We start from the raw sequence: 19,130 nt of genomic DNA, 5'->3' as shown, positions 1-19,130 counted from the left end.
ATAGTACATGTCCTATCTCTTTCCTTCTCTTCTGCCGCTCCTTCTTTTCATGCTTTCATGTTCTTCTTTCTATTTTTGTGGCCTAAACCCACATGGATGTGAAGACCCCCATGCTCGGGAGACCCTTCCTCAAGCCTCCGGAATCGCGACCACCCAAAAATCACAAGAAACCATACCTGGATGCAATCAGCAGAGGTTTATTAGGGGGGGAGCTGGCGGTCAAAAACGACAAGCTCTTTAGCTCCAAGAGCAGGGTTTTTGGCCCCATGTGGTGGGATAAAGGGTCTTTTATAGCATGGGGTGGGGGGAGGAAGGCATTTTCGCGCACTTACACATGATTGGTTGTTTTACAAATTTTGAACATAGCACTGGGAAGACCAAGGGAGGGGTAACCAAGAACAGTGGAACATTTCAGAGAATCTAGCCCAAATGATCTAGAGTCATGTGAGATCGCTCTGCACACTCATTCTTCTCAAAAATGTGGTTTTCACCATGCTATTGTGTCCTATTCTGCCATTTCAGATTACTATCTTTACTTTTTCCGGCTATAGGGCTATGGCCCCACCTAGGTGGTAGCATCTTTATCTGTAGTCAGGAATGCCTTCCTGCCTTGGGCAAGGCTTGGGGAATGTAATCCAGCAAGTGTCCTTCACCTGGAATGTGAAGGCCTGAAATCTTATTTTCAGTTCCGAGTTCTGTAAGGCGGAAAAATCTACACATATTTCATAAAATGGCCTTTATAATTTTTCACTCTACAGATGGATATACACTGAAGCTAGCATCTGCATTTGAGAGAGACCACGCATATCTGTCTCTGTGAATCTACATCACCTTGCTTAGTTAATAATCATTTCAGGATCCACCCATTTTTTATGAAACTTACATTATTCTCTACAGTTGAATAAAATCCCATTGTGTATATGTACGGTGTTTTCATTTTCCATTCACAAGTGGAACAGCTAGGTTGGTCCCATTTCTCAGCTCATGCAAATACAGTAGCAGTCAACATGGATGTGTGGGTATCTGTGGGAGCATGTAGAGGCCCTTTGGGAATGGCTCCAAGTGGTTTAGTAGGGTTACCTGGTGGTTCCATTTGTTACCTTTTTAGTTTTCAGGAAGTCACCACTCTGACGCTCCATGGGTCTGTGTTCTTTATCACCCCGACTTCCATCCCAGCAGTGAAGAAGTGCTTCTGCTTTTTCACATCCTCTTTAGCAGTAGTTGTCCTTTGTTGTCTTGATGACAGTCTGGTTGACTAGAGTGAGTTGGACTTACGAAGTAATATTTATGTAGATTTCCCTGCTGGCTAAAGGTTTTGAACAACTTAAAATATTTAATGACTATTTGTGCTCTTTTGAGAGAGGTATTTTCCTTTCTATAATGACTGGTAGTTTTGCTTGTGTGAAACTTTTAAAAAGTAATTATTTCTTTATAGTTAAAATTGTATTTTATCTGTATGGGTGTTTTACCTGTATGTATGCTTGTGTATCACATGCATACACACATGCATTCATATACATAGAGTAACTCATGCAGAGTCAAGAAGAGGGTTCAGATTTCCTGGAACTGAAGTCATAGATAACTGTCAGTGGGCACTGGGAGTCCAACCTAGGTCCTCTGGAGGAGCAGCCAGTCCTCCCAACTGTAGAGCCATCTTTCCAGATCATGATACTTAAATTTTTCAGTTTTAAAAAATACATATTTCTGTCTTTCCTTATAGCAGTTTAGTGTTTCTGATTTTAACTTTTTCTTCTATTCTTTTTTCCTTTATTCTCTTTGAATTATTTTCTGCATGTAGGGTAGGATATCTGGATCTAATTTTATTCTTCTGAAGTTGATACCCAGTGTCACCAGAACCATTTGCTGTCCTTTAGCAAATGATACTGTTTTTTCTCTATGGTTAAATGACCATATCTGTGGGAACATTTTTTACCATCACAGGAAGTTCTAATAAATCAGATATATACACATTTAGATCTAGTTAGTCTAAGTATCTTACTGGCAAGGCCTTGTGATTATCTCCTCCCTGGGATTAAGGGTGGGCCACCATACCTATCTGCCATTTACATGGATTAAGGGTGGGCCACCATACCTGTCTGCCATTTACATGGATTAAGGGTGGGCCACCATACCTGTCTGCCATTTACATGGATTAAGGGTGGGCCACCATACCTATGTGCCACTTACATGGGTCCTGGAAATTGAACTCTGGTCCTTGATCTTGTATAGCAAATGCTTTATATGTTGAGCTATTTGCTCAGCCTGACATCTTAGGTGCTTAAGAGGAAAAGTAGAGCATTAAAAAAGAGGTATGAAACACTAAAACTAAAGCAAAAATGAGATTATTTAGTAGTTGAACAAAAGTCAGAGACATTTCTCCATATTATAAACAAATAACAATAAAAATAACATCAATAGAACATTGTAGCTAAATAGATGTTGGATACACAGATGGGTTTAAGATGTCAAATATCTAACTGACATACTTCTTTGATAGAAAATACACAAAGAAAGGACAGGAAGACAGTGTTAAAGACAGACAAGTCTGAATTTTGTTGATGGAATTCATTAGACTATGAAAAAAATATCATACTTTATCATAGATGATATGACAAAAAATAAAATGGATATAAAGTGAGAAAAATTGAGAAAAGTGTTTATTATGAACAACTACAGGTCAGACTGTCATCTGTCTTCAGGTCAATAATGGTTTACATCAAACAAGGGGAGAAATCTGTAAGGTTCTGTGGGAAAACGATTGCCCAACCTTGAGTGTGTTACAGCTCATCTAGGGAAGCACAGAAACAAAGGGATCAGTCAGGGGTTGCCCGTTTGTTTCTCATTGAACTGTTTTTTGGGGCAGCTATTTATGAGCATACTACAAACAAAACCACAAAGCAAATGAGAGCTTACATTCTTCTGTTTGTAAGAGATTTAAAGCAAAGGAGGCAGGAGAATGAAGGTAGATAGTAAGGCCAGAAAGAAACTACTGAAAAATAAAGCAAGAAGGCAGAGGGCTCTGGGCAGCTGTCAAGGGATGAGCAGAGGTAACATGAAGGGGTTAGTTGGAATAATGGAATGGTTTGAGACTTTGGTATTAAAGTCTCATAATGACTGGAACAAAAAAGACAATTAAAAGTCTATGTAAGTCATGTACCAAAGTCTGTAAGTCTAAGCATGAAGCAACAATAAAATGCAAAGTAGGAATGGCTGATGTTGGAAGCCATCTTGGTATCCCCTTTCCTCCACAAATTTAACAAATTTCTTTTTAAAAATGAAAACAATATGACTAAAGAAATTAAACTATGAACAGATGAAGTTTTTCCTTTTTCTATCCAAACGATTGACAGTTTTCATCAGTGCCAATAATCTGCCATAGTAAATAATACATCAGTTATGTTGAGAGGGCTAATCTAGCATTGTCAAATGATTAGAACTCTTAAGTTCATCAAAGGAATGCATTTAAACCAGTCACTCATATGAAAAGAAAACAGACCTTTCCTCTTTATAAAATGTCTTTAGGGCTGTCAATCAGAGCTTATACTTGTTAATTTTATTTTATTCTTTTAAAAGTTACAGGATAGAAAAGTAATTTTTCTTTTTCTATTTCATATATAGTACCATATTTGCATAATTTCCTACTTATTATCCTCTCTCCAAATACCCCGTGATACTTTTTTCAAATTCATGGTATCTTTTTCTTTAATTAGTAATGTTTTTTAGTAATGTTTTACACACACACACACACACACACACACACACAGAGAGAGAGAGAGAGAGAGAGAGAGAGAGAGAGAGAGAGAGAGAGAGAGAGAGAGAGTTTTTGTTAGGGTTTCTACTGCTGTTATAAAATATCATGATCAAAACCAACTTGGGAAGTAAAGGCTTTAATTCAGCTTACAGTTCCATATCACAGTTCATCATGAAGATCACGAAAGGAAGACAGAGCAGAAAACAGGAGGTAGGAACTGATGCGGAGGCCATGGAGGGATGCTGCTTACTGCCTTACTTCCTAAATCTTGCTTACCCTGTTTCTTATATACCCCAGAACCAGTTGTTGAGGGGTGACACTACCCGCAAAGGGACTGGGACCTCCCACATCAATCATCAACAAAGAAAGTGCCCTAAAGGCTTGGCTACTTGCCTATTTGGGTGGAGATTTTTTTTTTCAATTGAGGTTCCTTATTTTCGTACAAAGCTAGATTTATTCACATTGACATAAAACTAGCCAACACACAGATGACATAGACACAACCCCATGTACTTTATAAATAAATTTATAAATACGACTTGCTGAATCCATTTAGTGTTCCTCACATACATGTTCCTTTAGAGCTGACCCCTTGCTATTGTTCCATGGCTTTTCTCCCCTTGATTTCAACTTTGGGGAAAATCACTCTCCAGGTCATGGCAATTCTGTTTTTTTTTTTTTTTTTTAGATTTATTTATTTCATGTATATGAGTATACCATTGGTCTCTTCAGATACACCAGAAGAGGACTTCAGATGGTTGTGAGCCACCAAGTGGCTGCTGGGAATTGAACTCAGGACCTCTGGAAGAGCAATCAGTGCTCTTAACCACTGAGCCATCTCTCCAGCCCATGGCAATTCTTAAGTTGGGGTCACAGATACCCATTAGTAGTAGGAAGAGTCACAGTGATAATATTGTATTAGGCTCAGCAAAATACTATTTACAATAGAAATTTTTCTTATGATTCCAGAAGTTGCAAATCAGAGCTTAGCATAGATGGTTTCTGGTGAGGGTTCACTTCATCTCTTCAAAGAGACAAGAAGGCAGAGCCTTTTCTTAGAGGGGAAATCTGTCTCTCTCTCCTTCCCTCTCCCCACCCAACTTCTAGTTGATGTTTTATATCACATTATGCACTCCAATCTCACTCATCTCCCTGTTTTTTTAGTATCTGCCCTCTGCCCTCGCAACCTCCCTCAAAAAGAAAATAAAGTAACAGAAAATAATCTTGTTATTATGATTCACTTTCATGAATGTATCCAATCCTAATTACAGATCAGAGATTCTATCTGGAAATACTATCATATCAGACACGAAGTGTCTTAGTTTCCATTGCTGTGTGGAGACACCATGACTAAGGCAACTCTTATAAAGGACAACGTTTAATTGGGACTGGCTTGTAGGTTCAGAGGTTCAGTCCATTATCATCAAGATAATGAGAGCATGGCAGAGACCAGGCAGATGTGGGGCTGGAGGAGCCTAAAGTTCTACACTGGAACAGGAGAAGACTGGCTCCCATGTGGCTGGGAGGAAGATCTCAAAGCCAACCCTCACAGTGACAAACTTCTTTCAACAAGGACACACCTCCTAATAGTGCCACTCCCTGGGACAAGCATATTCAAACCACCACCCTAAGATTTCAAAAGAATTTGGAGAGGACAGAGGTTCTCAGACCATTACATATTGGTGTAACATTAATATGTAGCCATAATTTAAAAAATAATAGTATCACCATCATTCTTTAAAAAGTTCAATTTTAGTATTCCTGACATATAGTGGAAAATGATGTAGCACAAAAAAGTAAAATAATCAGAATTACAAATTGTTGTGCATCCTTTGTAATTATTCTTAATTGCATCTGCCTCTGATCTCCATTACTGGGTTGATAGATTTGTGCGTTTTCTGTATCTGCCTGCTGAGCTCCTCAAAGTCTGATTTTCAAGACAACATCATCAAATTAGTTTTACCTAATATTATATTTAAGAGCTAACAAAATAGGAACATCCTAGAAATAGTAGTCTAGAAAGTAAAATTTAACAATCATTTCAAGAAAGTAAAATTTAACAATCACTTCAACAGTTTAAAATTTTAACCTATTTAAAAACTAGATTAAGAAATCAATATTTTTGAAGTGCAATTTGTGAATTATCTTATAATTTTAATGTCATGTTATAATGTATTCCATTGAGCAAAATGTAACTACATAATAAATATAATAAAATAGTTACTGAAATTAAAACATTAGTGTATTAAATATGGTTTGGAATGGAGTCAGTCATCCATGGCTGCTTTTATACTGCTCATCACATACATACTATTTTATTTTCCACATTGTAGGGTAATAGTTATGCTAAATGGAAATTTATATGATTTTATTAATTAAAATGGATAATATGGGCTGGAAAGATGGCTCAGTGCTTACTGCTCTTACAGAGGACTTGAATTCAAACCTAGTAACTCTACTTCCAGGAGAGTTAACAACACTTTCTTCTGACCTCACTGGGTTACCATATTGATACACACACACACACACACACACACACACACACACACACACACACACACACACACAAACAAATCAATCTTAAAATATATCACTAACAGTTAAATTTTATTTAATGATGTGATACTTGTTATATTGACCATACTCCAGAGCAGGACACATGCCCAGAAAATACTCAGCGAATACAAACTGGATCTGATATAGAGAGAGGGTGGAGAGGGAGACAGAAGTGAAAAAATTGCCAGGGAGGGAGGTAAGAAAGGATTTGGGAGGAGTTCATGGACTGAGATGAACGTGACCAAAATACATTGTATGGCATTATCAAAGAACTAATAGAACATTATATAATAAAGAAAGAAAGAAAGAAAGAAAGAAAGAAAGAAAGAAAGAAAGACAGACAGAAAAAAAGAAAGAAAGAAAGAAAGAAAAAAAGAAAGAAAGAAAGAAAAAGAAAGAAAAAAAGAAAGAAAGAAAGAAAGAAAGAAAGAAAAAAAGAAAGGAAGAAAGGAAGAAAGGAAGAAAGGAAGAAAGAAAGTTAATAGGAGTATGTCTTTACAACAACAAATTCTTTATTAATGATAATTTGCTATCTACTCACAGTTTTACCACATAATTGCATTGCTCTAATTCCTATTTTTGGGTAAATAAACCCCTACTAATGTTCTACATGTAATTATTGGGTGTGCTTTAATGGTGACAGTACTAAGCAGAACAAGTGGGAGTGAGGTCTTCCTCCCTTTACTGGAATCCTGGAGATTCAAAGTTCAAGCCTTTTGTCCAGTGGCTGTTTCCATGGGATGGCATTTTGTTCTTTTCAGGTGATGATGCCAGGGAAGCCGTTAAACATGGTGTGGATGGGATCTTGGTGTCCAATCATGGGGCGCGACAACTGGATGGGGTGCCAGCTACTGTGAGTTTCCACCGGAATGTATCCACTCTATGCATGTCTACTCTGTGTGTGTGTGTGTGTGTGTGTGTGTGTGTGTGTGTGATCATTTATGGTAAAATGTGTGGTGCTATGTGATATCTCAGATTTTCAGTGGTACAGAGTTATCTAAATTAACAAATACATTTATTTTTTTAACTAGCCAAATGTCTGTTTATAAATTTATGAATGGAGGCCTTATTAACTAGTGAGCAAGGAATTATTATTGTGCGCACAGGTACACTTAGGTGTTATATGAGCTGAGGAAGGAGAGAGAAGATTCAGACATGGTAATTTAAAGGAAGTGAAGTGGCTAAGTCTTCAGACCACTTGGGTTAGAGTAAAAGCCAGCAAGGAAGACTAGTATGCATAGGTACTCACATGGCATTCCCAAAGCTCTGAGGAGTGCAGCAAACCAAGTCTACACATGATGGGCTTAGATACCGGGAGACTTAAAGCATAAAGCTGGAGGTTGGGAGCCCAGTCTGATGTACCCTTGGCCCCACAGATACAGGGTTTGGGGGATAGTAAATGTTGCCCACAGGTGAAAGAGGTGAAAAGTGATGCTCCTCCCCACCCAAAGTAGGACGCAGAAGCTGGTCACAGCTCTGGGTGTTTCCTCAGGTTTATGCTTCACTTGTGCACAGAGACACAGACTTAGTGTGCGGGCCAAATTAAGTTTGTTTTCTAAAAATAAACTATAAATCTTCTGAAATAAAATCTAAGTCGATTTTAAGGGGTAAATATCTAAATGGTGTGGTTTCTTTCCTTCTGGCCTAGGACATATGGAAACGTATCTAAAAAAGCTTTTTGAGTTGTGGTCTCTGAAACTGTTTAGGAAACAATAACTGTCCCTTTTGCAGGCTGTGTGCATGAGAGGATAAACTTGACTATGTTTTGCCTTATACTTATAGCAAATTTAAGGCCCACTATAATGAGGGAAATGTATGAAAGCACTCAGTCTATGGCCAATGGTGTTTTCCTCCTTAGGGGGGTATATGGATTTTGAGGTGAGCAGTCAAAGGCTTAAAAGGAGCCTATGGTCTAAGCCTCTACACTAGCTGCATAGAAAGTCTTCGTTACATCTCCCACAGACTTGGTTACATCATAAGCCAGGCCACAGGGGCAGTATGATATCATGGGAGGAGTTTTCAAATAGGTGGCTTGGGTTTGAGTTATTTTCTTGTCTCCAGCATATATGAGTGACACAGCAGCAAGTTATTCAGACTCTTACGCCTGAGGTTCTGGTATTGTGTTGGTTCTATAAAGAATGTGCCTGGACAGTACAGTTCTACATTTCTCTACTTCATAACATTCATTCCCTTGTATGGAGAATGACTTACTGCTTGAATTTTTGGACTAGGACTTTAACTTCCGGTTACCTTGACACATCACATTATTCTCTGGCTTGTATGAGCCCTTCGAACATTCTCTTTTTAAAATTTCGTTTTCAGATTTGCATTTCATTTTGATGCTAACAAGACCCAAACTACTTCAGACTTATAGATATAAAGTTCTTTTCCACTGTAAATCTCTCATCTGCCAGACACTTGTACTGAACAAGTGTTTGTGCTATTAATTTACTAACTCTCAAACTGAGTCCTTAGGCATGTTCTGTATCATCTAAGAAGTGGGTTTTTTTTCTTTTAAAAGGGGGTTCCTGGGGCTAGGTATGGTGCTCAATGCTAAAATGCTTGCTTAGAATAGCGGAGCCCCTAAATTTAATCTGCAGTCTGGAGTGTCACAAAGTCTAAAATAAAATGTAAAAGCATGCTCTATATGTGTCATCCTTGAGAGGTCCTTGATGTATCAATTGGCTTTTGCGGTATAAAAATAAATCTGAACTTACTGGCTAAAAGAACTCCCATCTATTTATGTGCCAGTTTTATAAGTTTGCTTTTTGGCCTGAGAATTGTGAGGTTCTGGGTTCTGGTCTTGGATGGGCATGAAGTCAGTTGCTTGTGCAGTAGATCAGCCTGGTGAAGAATAATCTCACTGTCATACATCTCCTAGTGTATCAGGTTGGTTTGTTTTCATGAAGGGGCAGGCTTCCTAAAGTGTCATCCAGTTCTTATGATCTATATACAGAAGTGACACATTGTTAAAATCTCTTTCTCCACTGGAAGCCACTAAGCACAATTCTGAACCCCACCATGCTTCTCCTAAGGATGCCCCAGGAGCACAGCACCCCTACAAATTAGAGTGAGGCAGAGGAAATCATCAGAGCCATTTTGGGGTCTGCTAAATCTCTGGGCTGGTGATTTTCTGACTGTGCTGGGTGGAGCCCCTGGTGAGATGTGAGGTGTGGTCCAGGAAAAGAGTCTGAGGATTGACCACAGCATCGGGAACTCTGGTCTCCTCTGCTCTAACTGTAGTAGCTTGATTAGTGTTCAGCTTCTTTGGTTGGGTCATTTGAATGTTCATCTTCAAGAGAGTAACAATGAATGCTATAGAGATGTGAAGGAAAGGCAAAAAGGAAGCATAAACAGGGCCTTACCTAGTGTGCTTGTCTGCTCAATTTATTTACGCAATCTGCCAGGATCACTTGATTTTACATAATGTGTGCCCAGTGAAATTGTAGCTCTGGAAAGGGAGGGAAGTTAGAATTGCTCAGTGTTGGATGAGACATACCTGTCCATAGACACAGAGACACAAATGCAGGCTCTGTTTTATATTCCAGGATTCATATCTTAAGTGTCCTTATTAGTGTACTTTTAGGCTGGGTTAGGCACTGGAAATAACCTAAACAGACTTGATTTGTGTGACTTTGAAAATGTGTATTGAACCCAAGCTAGCTAATATTTTTCTTTGGTTCTGGTTTCAAATGGGGAAATATGCTTAATTACGTCTTGCATCATGGCTTGGAAATTGTAGCATTTATATGTTGATGTAACTCGCCTGAATGTAAAAGGGGAGACTATGTATAGGTAAGGGAACGTATGTAAATGGATCCGAAGCATGTTTGGCAAGGCATGGAAGCCAAAAGGGAAAGGGGAAAATTACACTACCTGCCAAACATTTAGGGGCCACTTGCCAAGGGTTGCCTCCACTTCCTCCAAATTGTAGCTGTGTTTGGTTTTCAGCCTTTTACATAAAACTCTATTTAAGTTGAGCCACTAAACTTCTAGGAGAGAAGGAGGAAAGCCTTTGAGTGATTTCAGCACAATTATTTCTGGAAAAAGTGCAGTTTAAGTGTGTGGTGGCTTTCATAGCATACGTAAATGGAGTCGGGACTTCATTTTGGATCTAAATGGTTTTTGGGACAAATGTGGATAATTTCTACAAATTTTCACCTACATCTAATGAGCCAGTTGTATCACCTACTACTGTGGCTCTAGGGAAAAAAAAACAATGATTTAAACTGACAATTGTTCCCTTGAATTATTCTGCTACTTAGGTTTTCTGATCCAGGCTTGGGATAGCCTGCTGGCTGGGTTGTAAGTTTTAGGGCCAGCTGAATGAGTCTCAGATAGCTTTGCCTACAGAGTAGCCTCTCTGGGGTCCAAGCTTTGTGGAATCCAATCCTAGGGGACCCCTATTTTGTGACAAATGGCAGAAGTACAAACCTAAGCAGAAATACTGGCATAGCTTCAGGTCTGTGCCCAGAAATGGCCTCCTCTACCTTCTCTGCACACATATGGTTGGTCACAGTGGGTCATATAGCCAAAGCCAGTGTCAAGGAGTGGGGAAGTACTCTATTTTAATGGGAGAAGATTATACTGATGTCTTAGAAAGGCAATACATTTAGAGGAGTGTGGGGTATGAGGAAGGACAATATAGCAACCACTTCACTCTTTTGAGGTTATTATATTTTCCATGATAACTATGCCAACTGACAACTAAGACAGGGATCTTCGGGGTTCACATGGTCATATTCCTATAACAGTGAGTAAAGTGCTTTCATAGTTACCTACTGCTTATCTGGATGTAAAGTGTGTTAGAAGAGGAAATCAGAGAGGGGCTATGCTTGCATGTTTTATATAGCATTGCTTATACCATCTAATATAAATTTTAACCATTGCTTTCTGGGAAATAACATTCAGAATAATGTATACCAGTAAGATACCTCATTTACTTTTATTAAAAAAAGGAAGCATGTAAGACCAAGTGCTTGAGAATTATGTTTATCATTTTTTAGACACAATATTTGCATTTAAATATAAGAAACAGAAAAATTAATGCTGGACTTTGAAAACATAGAAGCCAGTCAATTCCAAATTCATGTGAGTTTCTAGTTTCTATCATTTGTACATATTCTTCCTGGAGAAATGATTTCACCACCAATCTAAAACCTACTTTCCTCTTTTAAACTTCTTTTCTCTTGGAGCCTAAATTGGGTGGGTTTCAAGTCATTGGAGGTGACAATGAGCAGAGTTTTTCACACAGTGTAACATTGTTCTTCCTCTCTCCCTAGATTGATGTCCTGCCAGAGATTGTTGAGGCTGTGGAAGGGAAGGTAGAAGTCTTTCTGGATGGGGGAGTAAGGAAAGGCACTGATGTTCTCAAAGCTCTGGCCCTGGGAGCCAAGGCTGTTTTTGTGGGAAGACCCATCATCTGGGGTTTGGCTTTCCAGGTAATAGAACAAGAGAATACATAAATAAATAAATAAATAAATAAATAAATAAATAAATAAATAGTGAAATAAACACAGAATCTGACAAGTTTACTCAACACTTTAATGTCTTTAACCTGCTTAGGGGGAGAAAGGTGTTCAAGATGTCCTCGAGATACTGAAGGAAGAATTCCGGCTCGCCATGGCTCTGAGTGGTAAGGCTTGACATTCCTTACATTTGGGTCACAGTAGCACAATAATTGATGGACAAATTTTACCTGAAGAAGCAATTATTTGAGCTCATGGTTTCATAGACTTTCAGTCCATCACCATGGTGAAGGCTTTGTGAAGCTCATGGCAGAAACTGAACTAGGGGCTAAGTTACAACCTTGGAAGGCTGGTCTTAGTGCCTATTTCCACCATCTAGTCCCTACCTCCTAAACATTCCAGAGTCTCCAACATGGCACCAGCACCGGACAACAGGCACTGAAAATATGAGCCTGTGGCAAACACTCCAGACTCAAACCATAGTGGGTTCTGATTTTCATTTACCAATTTCTTGTTTTCTGTGAGCTTTAAGCCAGGCTCCCTGGAGCAAAGATTTGAAGGGAGAAGAAAAAAGATTGTTTGGGATATGGAATTTGTAGTTGGCTTTATACTTACGGCTTGAAGGCATAGCACTCAGTGTGCATAGATCTATGGCAGTTAGCCTTCGGCTTCAAGCATCCCATCCCCCCCCCCCCCCCAGGATGCCTTGGTGAGCAGAAATACTTTAAAGATAAGATAGCATCATTCTTTTTCTCACTTCTTAATATATGAGTAGATAGAGCTCTACCACTTGATTAAGTGCGAAGTCAGACTCTACCCTTTTTAAAACCAAGTCTCTATTTCTCTTATTACATGTGTTCTACCTGCAGCTTCTCACTTCCAGTTCATGTTCATGTCAAAGGTTCATTTTCTCTGGCCCAAACTCCCAAGACCTGCCTCGTCTTTCACATTTTGCCACCCATAGGGATTGCTCATTACATAATTTGAATGTGACCTCCTTCACCACCTCCACTGCCACCACCATTTGACTGTACAATCAGTCTTTTCCTTTTGCAGTGGGTACTGGAAGTCTGCCTCTTTAAGGTTGTCTACTTGCCTTCCCTCAGTCTCCTTTGATCACAGAAGCCAGGGTGACTATTTAAAACATTAATTTAGCTCATGTTCTTCTTGTGATCAGCACCCACCAATGACTCTTGACTTACTTAGCATAGAAACCGAAGTCCTCACTGTAGTTTACAAGGCCCTTGTTCCCCTTTCAGTCACAGTTGTCATTGCTGCCATCCCTGCTGAAGCACTGAAGCTTCCTTTGCATCTTTAAAGTTTCTTGACTATCAGACAGGCTCTTGCATCATGGCCTGCGTCCTGGATCTTCTTCTCTCATTCCTCATCCACGATGCCCCCCGATGTCTGCATAAAGAGGTTCCTCCACCATCCAAGCTTTCGTGTAAATTTTTCATTCAGAAAAGGACCACCATGGCTGCTCATCCTTCCCCATAGTCCAGCTTTCTGTCTGTGTTTTTGCATTCCTTTTCCTTAGAATCCATCACTGTTCATAAGTCATCTGTCACATAAGTTATTTTTAAGACAACACACATTGTATATCTTGTGTTTCCTCTCTAGCATATAAAATGCGTGACCAGGGATCTTTCCGTCTTTTATCTCGCTATAGAACTTGCAGTGTTTAAATGGTGCCTGGCCCACAAACAATAAATGTTTGTTAAAAGAGTTAGTAAGTGCTGTGTTTACTGAGGATTGCTTAGAGTTTGACTCAAAATGGACCTTATACTGAGGAGAGGGGAATCTTTTGGTGAATTACCAGCTTCCCCATTTTAAGGTGAATCGAGATTCATTTTCTATGATCCATGAAGTCCAAATCACCCTGATGGCTACAACTCCCTAGATGGATTGTCTCCCTGCTACTGTGCAGCCCGAGTCTGTCAGAACTTTCAGGAGAAGAATGCCATTCTGTGAATCCTCACTACACATTTTAATTTGCTGCAGACATCTCCTAAACGAGAGCTTTCAGCCTCTGGCTGTCTATTAAATGTGGCAGAAAGAATACACTCTTTGTGTTAATAAAAATATGTGCCAGTCATTTTGTATTAAGGACTGTTTAGGTAATAAAAATGGTCTCATGCCACATAAGATTTGGCAAGCCTACCTTGAATCATAAACCTTACATTTGTCAAGTTTTACATTCCTTGGGAAAACGATTACCTGCCTGATTATTATTGCATTCATCTCATATTAAATGTATGCATTATTTTTTTCAGGGTGCCAGAATGTGAAAGTCATTGACAAGACATTGGTGAGGAAAAATCCTTTGGCTGTTTCCAAGATCTGACAGTGCACAATATTTTCCCATCTGTATTATTTTTTTCCAGCGTGGATTACTTGACAAAGAGACACTGTGCAGAGGGTGACCACAGACTGTAACTCCCCACTTCAATACAAAGGGTGTCGTTCTTTTCCAACAAAATAGCCACCCCTTCTCCTTCATTGCTTTTGACTTTTCAATGGGTGTCCTAGGAACCTTCTAGAAAGAAATGGACTTGCATCCTGGAAATATATTAACTGTTAAAAAGAAAACATTGAAAATGTGTTTGGGAAACGTCATCCTCTGGCAGGCTAAAGTGCTGGGGAACAAAAGATATCCTCTGGTGAGATTGGAGGTAGCATGCTGAAGTGAAAGATACTGACCTCACTGTTTATTAACCTGTCTTCTGTTTAGATTGCCTCAAGACAGTGGCTCTTACAATGTGCACTGGGCTTTGAAATGCTGGAAATGTCCAGAGAAACATGAGGTTTGGATTTGCCGTGTTGAGAAAGTACCATTGGGTAGAATTGAAATGGATGGTGGTAATTTGTGATTTTTCTAGAGACTTTTCAGTTTTTAACACCCTATTTCTTTGAAGGTGGATTTCTAGCTTTATATCGCATGTCTGAATATGTCTGAATGTTTTGTGGTAGTCACCGATTTGAAAGGGATGTGTCTAGACCACTTGGGACCATACAGAGTTATTTTTATTTTTGAACTTTGTCTCCTCATTCCCATTTTAAAGTAAGTGTCGACTTCCTAATTCCTCTTGAATTGTTCTTGATTTTTGCACTTCTCCTCATAGTCACATTGAGTGTCAAGTATATTTTTTGTGGGGGTCTGTGGTGAATAAAGATTTGAAATTCTTTTTCAGAAGGAAGGCAAAAAAATAAGCCTTTGCTTTTTATCACAGTATTTTTTTAATTGTCCATGTTTTCTTTTAAGTTTCTTTATCTTACTTATTTAGAGCCACTCTTCCTTGGGCATGGGCTAGTGGAGGCACTCTACCAATTGAAGACTCTGTATAGTGACTGTAGTTTTTCCTGTAACTTGCCCTTCTTGTATCCACGCCCAGGACTTGCACAGAGTGACTGAGCCAGCAGCCAAGAGCCTATTCCTAAGGCATGGAGGAATATCAGAAGGAACACTGTGTCATGCTTGGCTCAGTATATACTCTGCTTGTCTCATTGCATGCCTTGGGGCTCTCAGAGACTGAACCACCAATCAAAGAGCAAGCATGGGCTGGACCTAGGCTGCCCTAGGCCCCCTGCACATATGTAGCCAATATACAGCATGGGATTCATGCACATCCCCCTGCAACTGGAATGGTGGCTTACCCTGACTCTGTTACACTAAACCCTGCAGTGACTTGATGTGCCAGGGTGGGGTGATACACACGGGGGCTCCCCCTCCTCAGAGGAGAAGTGGGGGTGGAATACAGGGCGGATCTGTGTGAAGGGGGCTGGTAGGAGAGGGAGGCTGATATTGGGATGTAAAGGGAATAAGTAAATAAATTAATAAAAAAAGGAAAAGAAAAAGACACAATTTTAAAGGTAGAATTGTTAGTATTTTAAAGGTAGCAGTCAAAGAGCATCAAATCCTGAACACGATGAGAGTCCTGGATATGAAACCCTGGACACTGAGGGGTTAACAGCACTGGGCTGTTGGGTTTAGTCCCAAAGAGAGCATTCCTCAATGGGAGCTACATTTGGCTTCTGAAGTCACTTTTTTCAACCATCATGGAGTGTTGAGGAAGGCCACCTTAAAGGATGGTTGTGAAATTGCTTTATTATTGTGTTTATTGTCTTGTGATCTCCTTCACCAGCTTCTGAATCATCACTAAATGATAGAAATGGAAACAAAGATTCCCCGTTTCAAATTATGTGTGTTAGATTAAAACACAACACAGTCACTTACTCTGATAAAAAATGGGGGTAGTTAGCTTTCATCTTTTCATCTTTTCCGGTGAGGAGGAAATGACATACTCATTTCATATCATGCTGTCAGTGCTAGTTAATCAGTGAAGAAGTATTCCCGACTGATTAGTAAATACTGTTGCTGTTAGTGAGTAATATTCATCATGCCATCCTAAGATGTTGATAGGAGCTCAAAAGTGAAGCTCCACAAGAAGGGTTTACCACCAGAATAGTTGCAGATGTGTACATTTCCTATAGTTTTTTCAAAGCTCGGAACTATGGCATGAAGATTTCTTTTTTTATGTTTTCAGAGTTAGAATCTGTCTGAAACCCTATGTTGACCAACTTTTCCAAGACCAAAAAGATAGTTGTTTTTAGAAGAGGAATCAGATCCACTGGAAACAAACAAGATACAGGAATGATTAAGGCGAGAATGGAGTGTGTTGATTACACATCCCTTTCCAGGAGCCCTGTCATTAAATTTTGATTGTCCTTTCTGTTTCTGATTTTTTAAATTAAGTTAATTATTATACAAGTACACAAAACACAAACATTATACATAATCACGGTGTACCCTGGGGGTTTTGACACATGTATGTACACGTGTATACATACTGTTTAATATTCATCTGATCTCTGAGTTTTTGTAAATCTTGGGGAAGAAAGAAAAGATTGTTTCCTTAGGCTGCCTGCTTGTCCATTGTGTCATCTAGACCAGAGTGCAGTAGGTCAGTGTTCTATAAACCATAACCTGTATCAGAACAAACGCAAAAGTGTTAAAGCAGAATGCTTTAACACTGCTGTGCCTGTGTGCTGCGTGGTTTCTCATTCAGCCAGCTCAATGACTGTGAGCAGTAGAGACAGGCCATATATCACCACCAAGAAACACCAGGCACTCTTTAACAATTGATTCTTCCTGTTTTCTTTTATATTTTACTAAGTCATCAAATGCTTACATGGAACATGTAAAGCTATAAAGACCAAGTGACATTTGGTACAACCATAGGGTCTACAAGACATTTGGTACAACCATAGGGTCCCCTGTAGATGCTGATGTAGAAAATTTCCATCTTCCTCACAGAAGTAAACATTATTGGCATCTGTGACCAAGGATTGCTGATGAGAGTTGTTGAAGAACACGTGATGCAAACTGTATGGCATATGCTTGGGTATTTGAGGTCTTCTGTTCGCTCCATGTGGAACTCATTTAGGTGATCTGTCAGCAATTACGTTTATTTACTGATCTGCAGTATGTTCGGATCCACTATAAGGCTTTGCCACAGTATAGTGATCTCTTCTTCCATGGGTAGATGATTGGGTTATTTACATGCTCTTTTTTCCTCCCTGGAAGTAGCTTCTGCTTGCATTAATGCACATGCATTAATAGTTTATGCTTCTTCCAGGAAAAGCTATTCAGTTTGAACACTGAGATGGTCATGTTCTATGTAGATATGGTCTACATCTGGTTCAAGATCACTAAGTGCCCCTTCTCCATAACATCTTCCTGTAGTAGCTGTTTGTTTCTCTCAGGACTGAAATACCTCTTCCACCTGGTACAGAGTTATGCCTGGAGCCTGCATAGTTTGGGATGGCTGCCAATAGAAATCTCCAGAATTTCCTTTGCTTAAGCTTGCTTATATTCTACTATCTGGAAGAGTGTGGGTGTGAAATAAACTTCCTCCTTACTACCAGGCTTGGGTACCCAGTTCTCAGGACTGTAGAGCTGAATGCAGTGGGACAGATGCTTCTTAGCGTGCGGTTTGCAAACTGCATCTGTATTCTAGCTGTGTTATTCATTTGATTGTTTATCTGGCCCAAACCTTGGTGTTTGTGAAACAGCTTGAAAAGGCTGTGGTGCATTAGGATAGCATGAAAGGAAGTTGTGGCTGGTTCTCAAAGAAGAAGAAATGGTTTTTTTTCTTTCTCTGTAAAATCCATAATTTATTTATATGCACTGTGTTGCATGTAAGTTGCATAGCAACAAAATAAAGTCTGTGTATGAAAATATGAAGGTTTCGTATTACATAAAGATGAAGGACACATTCTGACCTTGTACTCTTTTATAGTGTGCACTCTGTCATTTGGCAATTATAGAAAGATTTCAGGGTGACAATTTATTTTAGGCGATATGTTAACCCAAGTGATAGCAGGCCATCATAATATGTTTATAGGATGGAAAATTTTTATCTGTTTTAAAGGATACAATTTTCTGTCGTTTCCGAATCTAACTTGTGCAATAGAGCTCTTCCCCCCCTCAATCTGATTCTCCAGCTGAAGGAAAAGAAAAGGATGCTTTTTCAAACAAATCATTTCCTGTTTGCTTCTCTAAGGATACTTTTCTGAACCTAGATAATGATAATGTTCAACTGAAAATTTCCCAGATCCTTCTAGAAGTCAGGAAGTGGGGAATCCCAGATGCTGGCATGAGGGGTAGAGTCTCTGTAAGCAATGGACCTTTTGGACTTATCACAGCAGCTCTTTCCCATATCACAGGCATACAAACTACAAAAGTAAATAAAATATGATTTCTAATGTATTTGCACACCCAAAGTATCAGTTGAAATAATACATGTAATTATATTTTAAAATTATTTGGAAGGGAAGTTTATCTAAAGTAGCTTTGGTTTTTGTTTCCTTGACTAGGTTTTCTTATTAAGATTTTTAGTTATGAATCACTGAAGCAAAAGCAAGAATTTTGTCTAATATTTTCAGCCCAGACACTGAAAGGACACATCATTTTAAGAAAATAATCCTGGATGTTAGATATCATTGTCTAGGTGTCTAGTAATATCACCAACCAGTAGGACAATATGACAAACTGTAAGAAAGTAAGATTAAGATGAACATGTGATATGTGCCTTGATGACAAACCTTGGAAGCCTAAGAAGAATGACAGCGTATGTTAGACAGAGGAAGAATGCCCCTCAGAGAGTGTGTAAAATGGAAAAGTAGGAGCTGGTGTGAAATCATTCTTTAAGGAATTTTGTTACCTATTTGGTATCTAAATCTTTATCATAAGGAACAAGCAACATTACTCAAATTGAGAACATCTCTTGTTCCTACATTTACTTATTTGTTCATGCTACATCAACAGTCTTAGTATAAACAAGCAAGTCTCAACT

The 19,130-nt window shown here is 39.1% G+C and overlaps 1 protein-coding gene across 1 annotated transcript in view; it reads left to right on the top strand.

Annotated features, from left to right (window-relative positions):
- The window catches only part of Hao1 (hydroxyacid oxidase 1), a 50,293-nt gene extending 35,286 nt beyond the window's left edge, over positions 1 to 15,007 (top strand). The window contains exons 5-8 of the mRNA XM_034495705.2: positions 7,069 to 7,160; positions 11,590 to 11,748; positions 11,873 to 11,942; positions 14,049 to 15,007. Of these exons, the coding sequence (XP_034351596.1) occupies positions 7,069 to 7,160; positions 11,590 to 11,748; positions 11,873 to 11,942; positions 14,049 to 14,119 (392 nt within the window). The 3' untranslated portion in view covers positions 14,120 to 15,007. The remainder of the gene's footprint in view (positions 1 to 7,068; positions 7,161 to 11,589; positions 11,749 to 11,872; positions 11,943 to 14,048) is intronic.
- Positions 15,008 to 19,130: the final 4,123 nt, after the last annotated feature.

Source organism: Arvicanthis niloticus, chromosome 2 (genome assembly GCF_011762505.2).
Source record: "Arvicanthis niloticus isolate mArvNil1 chromosome 2, mArvNil1.pat.X, whole genome shotgun sequence".
NCBI classification, from domain to species: Eukaryota; Metazoa; Chordata; class Mammalia; order Rodentia; family Muridae; genus Arvicanthis; species Arvicanthis niloticus.
The sequence above is the reverse complement of the archived record's forward strand: the minus strand, read 5'-3'. Positions and strand labels throughout refer to the sequence as shown.